Source organism: Hypanus sabinus, chromosome 5 (assembly GCF_030144855.1).
Source record: "Hypanus sabinus isolate sHypSab1 chromosome 5, sHypSab1.hap1, whole genome shotgun sequence".
Taxonomy (NCBI): Eukaryota; Metazoa; Chordata; class Chondrichthyes; order Myliobatiformes; family Dasyatidae; genus Hypanus; species Hypanus sabinus.
In genome coordinates this window covers 165,651,316-165,661,275 of record NC_082710.1, presented here as the reverse complement: position 1 = coordinate 165,661,275, position 9,960 = coordinate 165,651,316, and the positions used below count along the sequence as shown (strand labels likewise).

The window sequence follows — 9,960 nt, the reverse complement described above, 5'->3', positions numbered from 1 at the left end:
TGGGAAGTTGACTGGTGAAAGAGATAAAGAGATAGAGAAGGACGAACCTAATGGGAGAGGAAGACCATGGAAAAAAAGAGAAGGAAGAGGGGCACCAGCGGAGGTGATAGGCAGTTAAGGAGATGAGGTGAGCAAGGAAAACAGAAATATGGAATGGTGAAAGAGAGAGGGGGCAATTACTGGAGGTTCAAGGAATTGATATTCATGCTATCAGGTTGGAGGCTATCCAGATGGAATATAAGGTGTTGTTCCTCCAACCTGAATGTGGCCTCTTCACAGCAGTAGAGGAGGCTGTGAACTGACATGTCAGAATGGGAATGGGAAGTAGAACTGAAATGGTTGGCTTTTGAAATGGGTCTCCCAACCTATGTCGGTCTCATCGATATTCAGGACTCCACACCAGGAGTGCTGAATGCAGTAGATTATCCCAACAGACTTGCAGATGATGTGTCGCCTCACCTGGAGTGACTGTTTGGGGCCCTGAATGGTAGTGAGGGAGGAGGTGTAGGGGCAGGTGTAGCACTTGTTCCGGTTGCAAGGGTAAGTACCAGGAGGAAGATCAGTGGGGGGGGGGGGGGGGGGGGGGGGGGGGAGAGATGGACGAGGAAGTCATGTAGGGAGTGATCCCTGCAGAAAGCGGAAAGTGACGGGGAGTGAAAGATGTGCTTGGTTGTGGGATCCCATTGGAGATGGCGGAAGTTATAGGGAGGCCAGTGGGCTGGTAGGTGAGGACAAGAGGAACCCTATCCCTGCTAGGGTGGTGGGAGGTTGTGACAGATGTCCATGAAATGGAAGAGATGCAGAACGGGACCAAGTAAATTTGAGGACAGGGTGGAAGTTGAAGGCGATGAGTTCAGCAAGTGTGCAGGAAGCAGCACCAAAGCAGTCATCGATGTAGCACAGTAAGAGTTGCGGGACGATTCCTAAGTAGGCTTGGAACATGGACAGTTGCATGTCGCTGATGAAAAGGCAGGTATAGCTGGGACTCATGATCAAAGCATCTGAAACCATTGGAAAGATACCACAAATCCAGTCAAGATGGTGCCAAGTTGTGGATTCCTGCTACCAACTTGATAGTTTTGGGGTTAGAGAGAGAAGTTAGGGGAAGTTAGAGAAGTTAGCAAGAGGGATATCTAGGAATTAGAGGTTTGCTTTGGGTTTAGGCACGGGGATGAGGAGTTAGAGACTGCGACATGGATGGGTGACAAAGGACATCTGGAGTGCAGGCCTCAGTTTTGCGTTTGAAGACCAATGATGTGGACATGGGATGAGGGACATCCATGGATGTCAATGTATCATGTCCTTGGGTCCTGAGACCAGACATCTGTATGAGCAGGAGGCATGAGGGTTGGTGAGTTGGTGAGCCTGGTGTTCGAGGCCTAGCTGTCAGGGTCCCCGACATTGGCTAGTCCTGAAGTCCAGAAGTCAAAGCCTGGAGACCGGAGACCTGGGATTGTCCGTGTGTTTGGGTGGTGGGAGAGAGGAAAGGAGCTTGCTTTGCTGATGTTCTGTTGATTGTTGTGTTTTGTTTTGTTATGATCTGTGTTGTTCTGCGGAACATTGCGGGCATGCTTTGTTAGCGCTGGAATGTGTGGTGACACTTGGTATTGAAATGTTTTCATTATTAGAGGAGCCATAAACAAGAAGGGAACATAAGTACAAGGTAACAGGCCCTTCAGTTGAAACTGAGGTGGCTAGAACTTTCTTCTTTCCATTGACAGTGAACCTCTGAAATCCTTTGCCTCAGCGTTTAATGAAGAGCAGATCATTAGAAATATTTAAGTTGGAGATCGATTATTATTTCAAAGATTGAGGGATTGAGGTTTATAGAGCAGACGAGGTGACCTGGAAGCCTGCATTTGCTCTTATTTTCTTGTATTCTTCTGACATTAGACTTCTGAAGTGGACACTGTGTACCAAGCTCCATCTTGGAATGATGCTACCAGGCAGCCTGAAGAAAAGATTCAAGAATGTGCTTAGAGGCTCTTTGTAGAACTGCAAAATCCCCAATGACTCCTGGAAATTTCTGTTCATACCTGCTCAAAATGGAGAAGGAATATTCAGGGCAGATTTGAAAAATGTCGAGATTAAGTGTTGTCCGCACACGGGAACCTGTACAAGAACTGGAAAGATTGGACCCCCCCATCCATCCCAACAGCCAGCTCCTAGGCCATGGAAAAGACTGGACTCGCAATACGGTCCATATTAGTCACCTCAGCAGCCATGTAACTGGAATTCAATCCTCAGTCTCAAGGGCATTATTCCCTCTAGTCTGCGTGGCTGTATAGCCGTGCTGTAGCTGAAATGTAACACTTAGCCTTTGTTGTCACACAGGTGGAATTGGACACAGGTTGAAAAAGTTTACGAAACATGAAAGATTTTCTTTGTTGTATTGTATTTCATTACATTCTTCAATTAATAAATAAAATTTAGACTATGTAAGTTTTCAAGGCAACATTCAAAATCCTAGAGGAATTCAGCAGAGCAGGCAACATCTATGGAAAAGAGTAAATAGTCAACGTTTCCGGCTGAAACCCTTCATCAGGCTTTGAATTTCCAGCATCCTCAGACACTCTCATGTATGTTCTTTCAATTTTCATTCTAAATATTCGTAAAGCATGGCACAGTTTTCAGTCTGTGTAAAAATTTCCTGCTGAGAATAATGGTTGTTCTGTGCAGCTGTTAAAAAATAGAGGGAACATTGCTCAAGGGGCTGTCTGAGAAGAAGAATGTGTACATCCTGTTTTTTCATTGTAGCAAGTTTTAACCCATACTTAGCAGTAATGCATCTGTTCCATAGTTTGCTGCTTTCAACACCTGCTCCCAAGAGTTATGCACTTAGCCAATGCAATGTTTCAGACTCTGTCCCAGGAGGATTACTGTATACCAACTTATACATTGTTGTTTGCAAACCTGATCCCCAGGAGTACTGCTGGAATTCTTAATCTTGCTACTACAAGCCCCTGGGGATGTGGTTTTGCAATACCTTTACATATAAGTGATAACCTAGGCTAGTATTTACAAGAACTCTTCATAGCAAGCGTATGTAAGAGCAAAATAAATTGAAAGACATCGGAGCAACATTCTGGCATTAAGATCTTTTGACAACAGTCTGTTATTCAAAAAGCTCACAGCAAATTTGTTCTGCCACACTTCCATTCTCTTGCTTTTTCCCCCACAGTTATTGTCTACCCTATTGACTAAAGATCAAAATCCATTTTACCTTTGAATATAAACATAAACGTTCCTGCAGATGCAGATCCTGAAGAACAGACACAAAATAATGGGGGAGCTCAGCAGGGCAGACTGTTTCTATGGAGAGGAATAAACAGTCAATGTTTCAGGACTGATGAAGGGCTTCAGCCTGAACATTGACAGCTTATTCCTCTCCATTGATGTTACTTGACCTGCTGATTCCACACCCCCGCCCCCCCCCCACCATCAGCACTACGTGTGTATTACTGTTGAATATATTTAATAATTCTGCATCCACAGCTGTCTGGAGCCTAGAAATTTGTGAGTTTCACAACCTTCTGATGAATGAAATTCCTACTCATATCAGTTGAATGATATGAATTATCTTGAAAAACAACATACTTTTAACTTACAACACACACAAAATGCTGGTAGAACACAGCAGGCTAGGCAGCATCTATAGGGAGAAGCACTGTCAACGTTTCAGTCCGAGATCCTTCGTCAGGACTAACCGAAAGGAAAGATAGTTTGAAAGTAGAGGGGGGAGGGGGAAATGCGAAATGATAGGAGAAGACTGGAGGGGGTGGGATGAAGCTAAGAGCTGGAAAGGTGATTGGCGAAAGTGATACAGAGCTGGAGAAGGGAAAGAATCATGAGACCACCAGCCTCCATGTCCAACATATAATTCTCCGTAACTTCCGCCACCTCCAATGGGATCCCACTACCAAACACATTTTTCCCTCCCCCCCCTTTCTGCTTTTCACAGGGATCGTTCCCTACGTGACTCCCTTGTCCACTCGTTCCCCCCCCCCATCCCTTCCCACCGATCTCCCTCCTGGCACTTATCCTTGTAAACAGAACAAGTGCTACACCTGCCCTTACACTTCCTCCCTCACCACCATTCAGGGCCCCAGACAGTCCTTCCAGGTGAGGCGACACTTCACCTGTGAGTCGGCTGGTGTGGTATACTGCGTCCGGTGCTCCCGGTGTGGCCTTTTATATATTGGTGAGACCCGACACAGACTGGGAGACCATTTCGTGGAACACCTACGCTCGGTCCGCCAGAAAAAGCAGGATCTCCCAGTGGCCACACATTTTAATTCCATGCCCCATTCCCATTCTGATATGTCTATCCATGGTCTCCTCTATTGTCAAAATGAATCCAAACTCAGGTTGGAGGAACAACACCTTATATACCGGCTGGGTAGCCTCCAATCTGATGGCATGAACATTGACTTCTCTAACTTCCATTAATGCCCCTCCTCCCCTTCTTACCTCATCCCTGACATATTTAGTTGTTTGCCTGTTCTCCATCTCCCTCTGGTGCTTTCCGCCCCCCTCCTTTCTTTCTCCTGAGGCCTCCCGTCCCATGATCCTTTCCCTTCTCCAACTCTGTATCACTTTGGCCAATCACCTTTCCGGCTCTTAGCTTCATCCCACCCCCTCCGGTCTTCTCCTATCATTTTGCATTTCCCCTCCCCCCCACTACTTTCAAATCTCTTACTATCTTTCCTTTCGGTTAGTCCTGACGAAGGGTCTCGGCCCGAAATGTTGACATCGCTTCTCCCTATAAATGCTGCCTAGCCTGCTGTGTTCTACCAGCATTTTGTGCATTTTGTGTGTGTTGTTGTTTGAATTTCCAGCATCTGCAGATTTCCTCGTGTACACTTTTAACTTAATAAATTTATCCTGAAATTGTGGCCCAGGTTTTGGACCAACTGCACCCATGACATTGAGGAAACATCCTCTCACCCTCTATCTTGTCCCATCATCTTGGAATCCTTTATAATTCAAAAAGTTCACCTCTCACTCTTCTGCACACAAACTTTGATCAGAGTACAAACACTTCATGCCAGAAATCTACCTGCTGAACCAATCTGTAAACGTAGAGATCAAAACTGTACACAGTGCACCCAGTCTGATCTCAAAAGGCCTTGGTAGATTTGCTGCAAGACTTTGTTTCCTTTATGTTCCATTTCCTTTGTCTTTCTACTTACTAGCTCTATTTCTATGTTAACTATCCTTCATCCAGACATCCCGATCCCTCTTTCTGCTGTCGTTCTCCATTTCAAAGTTCAATGTTCAAAGTAAATTTATTATTATCAATGTATGCATGCTATTTACAAGCTTGAGATTTATCCTTAAATAACATTAATATCTGACTTACTATTCTTCCTTCCAAATGGATGAGCTCACAATTCCCCATATTATGTCATCTGTCAAATTCTGTAAACTTCCTCTATCTTCTTCCATTTCTTTGTGTGTTTCCAATTATCATCACCAAATCTAGATACAATATGTGGGTTTCCTCCTAACATCCAGAGATATACCAACTGGTAGTTAATTGGTAATTTGAATTTGACCCATGATTAGACTTGGGTTAAATTGGGGGTTGCTGGGTGGCAAGGCTTGAAAAGCGGAAAGGCCTATTCCACGCTGTATCTCCATCAATCAACATACATACCTTATTGACCAACATAGATAGTATACCCAGCACTGGACACTGGCATGTCTGACACTAAAATTTGGCAACGTGAAAATGGTCCACTTAACCTCAGGGTTTTATGTTGGTTAGACAATCCTTTGCTCATGCTAATTAATACCTTATCCCCATTGATGTGAGTGCTTATCCTGTGCAGTAACTCTTTTAAAAATCGCTGCTTGTATAATGACATCTGGAAAGAAGATGTAATTACCCTTTACCTCTCAAAATACCCTCTAAAGATTGTTTTAAAAACCCACGACATCTGTTCATCCTCAGTGTGACGGTGTTAGTTTTACGTTTCTCTGTCACCGACTTTTCTATAATTTTTCAGATACTTTGATCTAACAATTTGTTTAAAATCTTCAACGCAAGAGATTCTGTGAATACTGGAAATCCAGAGGAGCACGTACAAAATACTGGAGGAACTCAACAAGTCAGGCAGAATCTATGGAAAGGAATAACGAGCTGACATTTCGGGCCGCGACCCAACATTAGGACTCAATGTCTTAAAACACCTTTGCCATTTTCTTAGTTCCCATTCTGTGCTCCAGCCCCAAAGTACGTTTTTGGCTATCCCTGTCTGAGAGTGGGGTAAGACTGTTGTTTGCTAAAATGGTCCACTGAATTGATGTCCTAGATCCATAATTTTCTGTTTACTCGTCTCCAGTAGCGATGGATCAGTCCCGTAAATTCCTGTTACAAACTTTGTCCAGAGTGAAACACGTTTATGCAGCCCCATGCTCCTTTGAATGATGCGCAAGTTTCGCTGACCGATGGAGAAGTAAAATATGATTTTGAATGGAAAAAAGACTAGTTACACCAAAGACCAAATTAAAGCCCAAGCATGTTTAAAATGCGGATTCCCCATTTGTTTCCTGTTGTCATGCTCCGGTCCAGTTTCGATCAGAGAGAAAGCATTCCATGAGAGTGACACAATGATTGACCAGCGCGTTGTCCAATGACGGCGCACGCTGCAGCCAATCAATTCAAACGACCATTAGAACAGTTAATGACAGGAACTTCGACTAATCAGAGGAGCCGTTGACAACAGAGGGGGCGGTGTCGAGATTTCGGGTGGAGAGAAAGTGTGCCGCCATTTCTGTGCTACCCCTCTCTCGAGTGAAGTGTGAAGGTGTTTTGGAGTTGTTCGGTGTGGTGTTTGTTGTTTTAAACTTGCGTTGCCTTTTGTTTTTTCTTTATCGATTAGGAACCCAGCTGTTGCACCTTCAGCAAGCGAACAGGAAGGGAAAATGGTGAAAATTTTCGTGGGCAACCTACCGCGGCCGACCACCGCTGAGGAGGTGCGCGCCCTCTTTGAGAAGTACGGAGTGGTCAGCGACTGCGACCTTATCAAGGTAGGGGTGGGCGAGGATTCGGGCCATCGGAGGGCAAGGCCCCAAGTTTGAGCGGGATTGAGCCATGAGGCGAGCGGTGGGGCCTGAAGCATGAGTGACGGCCTGTGGAGTGCCAGCTAGGGTCAACCTGAGAGTTCAAAGTTTAGGCGAAGCTGTGGTATTTGAGGTCAGTTTGCTGGACTGGGGTATCTAACGTGGGCAAGAGTGGGAGTTTTTGGATTATAGAATAACAATATATTCATAATTAGGGGACATTTTAGTCCACCGAAGAGCAATCCAATTAGTTCCTAGCCCGTATCTCTATTAGTAATTACTCTACTCTCTACTCTTTTCACACACACGATATTCTTTATTTTGCTTGCCATTCGTACGTCATTTTCTTGTGGGCCTTTGCAGTAAATACAAATAAAAAACAAAATAGGAAAGTGACAATAGCATTTAAACACTAAATATTAGAGAACATGAGGTAAAGAGTCCTTGAAAATTAGTCCATAAAAAATATTGTGGGAACAGTTCACTGTTGGGGTGAGTGAAGTTACCCTCTCTGGTTCCAGAGCCTGATGGTTGAGGGGTAATAACTACTTGAACCTGATTGTGTGGGTCCTGAGGCTCCTGTACCTTCTTCCTGATGGCAGCATCACGAAGAGAGCATGCTCTGGATGGTGGGGGCCCTTGATGATAGATGCTGCTTTCCTGTGATGGACTGAGCTGTATGCACTACTTTTTGCAGGATTTTACGTTCAAGGTCATTGGTGTTTCCATATCAGGCCCTGATGCAATCAGTTAATATACTCCACTGAACACAGGGCAGCACAGTAACGTGGTTAGCACAACTCTTTACATTATAAAGAATTTGTACACTCCAATAACTGATATGTTTTGGACTGTGGGAGGAAACCAGAACACCTGGAGGAGACCCACATGGATAAGGAGAATGTGGGTTTCCCCCGGGTGTTCTGGTTTCCTCCCACAGTCCAAAGAAACATCAGTTAGTGTTTTGTGATTAGACTAGGATTAAATTGGGAGATTGTGGTGTGGCTTGAAAGGCCTGTTCCATGCTCTATCTCAATTTTTAAAAATAATGAAATCTGGAAAGTTTGTTGAAGTTTTAGATCACATGCCAAATCTTCACAAACATCTAAGAAAGTAAAGGTACTGCTGTGCTTACTTTGTAATACAGTAGCATTTGAATGCTGGATCCAGACAGATCCTTTGAAATGATAATACTGAGAAATTTAATGTTGCTGATCTTCTCTACCTTTGCTGCTCCGATGAGGACTGGCTCTTGGACCTCTTGTTTCCCCCTCCTAAAGTTAATAATCAGCTTGCTGGTCTTGCTGACTTTGTGTAATAGGTTTGTTGTGGCACCACCCAGTCAGATTTTCAATCTCCTCCTCCTCCCCCCCCCCCCCCCCCCAATATGATTCGTCACCAGCTTTGTTTTGGATCATGGCAGTGGTGTCATCAGCAAACTTGAACATGGCTTTAGAGCAGTGCTTAGCCATACATTTATGAGTGTAAAGCGAGTAGAGCAGAAGTGAAGCACACAGCCTGGTAGTGCATTTGTGTTGATGGTGATTGTATCAGAGATATTATTACCAACCCGAACTGAATGGAGTCTGCAAATCCAGTCACAAACAAGAGAAATTCTGCAGATGCTGGAAATCAAAGCAACTCACACAAAATGCTGAAGGAACTCGGCAGGGCAGGCAGCATCTATGGAAGTCGATATTTCAGGCCAAGACCCTTCAGCAGGGCTGGAGAAAAAAAGATAAGTCAATTTAAAAGGTGGTGGAGGGGGGAGAAATGCAAAGTGACAGGTGAAACTGGGAGGGGAAGGGGTGAAGTAAAGAGCTGGGAGGTTGATTGGTGAAAAGAAATACAGAGCTGGAGACCGGTGGGGGGTGGGGGGGATATAATAGAGGAAGAAGACCATGGAAGAAAGAAAAGTGGGGGGGGAGCACCAGAGGGAGGCGATGGGCAGGCAAGGAGATAAGGTGAGAGAGAAAAGGGGATGGGGAATGGTAAAGGGGGGGGGGGGGGGTCTGGACGTTACTGTAAGTTTGAGAAATCGATGTTCATGCTGTCAGATTGGAGGCTTCCCAGACGGAGTATAAGGTTTAGTTCCCCCTACCTGAGTGTGGCGTCATCAGGACATAGAGGAGGCCATGGATTGACATGTCAGAATGGGAAGTGGAATTAAATGGGTGGCCACCGGGAGATCCTGCTTCTTCTGGCAGATGGAGCGTAGATGCTTGGTGAAACGGGCTCCTGATCTAAGTCAGGTCTCACTGATGTAAAGGAGGCCACACTGGGAGCACCAAATATAGTATATGACCCCAACAGGCTCACAGGTGAAGTGTCGCCTCACCTGGAAAGACTGGGGCCCTGGATGGTACTGAGGGGGGGAGGGTTAGGGGCAGGTGTAGCACTTGTTCTGCTTGCAAGGATAATTGCCAGGGGGGAGATTAGTGGGGAGGAACGAATGGACTAGGGAGCGATCCCTGTGGAAAGTAGAAAGTGGGGCTGGAGGGAAAGATGTGCCTGGTGGTGGGATCCAGTTGAAGATAGCAGAAATTACGAAGAATTGTGTGCTGGACACAGAGGTTGGTGGGGTGGTAGATGAGGACAAGAGGAACCCTAACCCTGGCAGGGTGGTGGGAGGACAGGGTGAGAGTAGACGTGTGTGAATCTAGTTGTGCAAGGAGATATTGAGGCTTGGGTCTTGGAGCGGAGTGATTCGTTTCGAAGGGATGGTAATGTTGAAGGCTGAGCAATAGTCAATGAAGAGCATTCTGTTGTATGCATCTTCACTGTCCAGATGTTCCAGAATTGAGTGAAGAACCAGTGAGATAGCATCTTCAGGAGACCTGTTGCGCTGGCAGGCAATTTAGGACAGGTCCAAGTCACTTTGCAAGGTGGAGT

General features: G+C 45.3%; 1 protein-coding gene across 4 annotated transcripts in view; it reads left to right on the top strand.

Annotated features, from left to right (window-relative positions):
- Positions 1–6,731: 6,731 nt before the first annotated feature.
- The window catches only part of LOC132394543 (RNA-binding protein 4B-like), a 56,078-nt gene continuing 52,849 nt past the window's right edge, over positions 6,732–9,960 (top strand). For 3 of the 4 annotated variants that reach the window (XR_009512359.1, XR_009512360.1, XM_059970831.1), the window contains exon 1: positions 6,732–7,035. Coding sequence is in view for 2 of the 4 variants with exons in the window: in XM_059970831.1 (XP_059826814.1) it covers positions 6,931–7,035 (105 nt within the window). In the remaining 2 variants the exon portion in view is untranslated. The remainder of the gene's footprint in view (positions 7,036–9,960) is intronic. The other variant, XM_059970832.1, reaches the window with a different exon arrangement.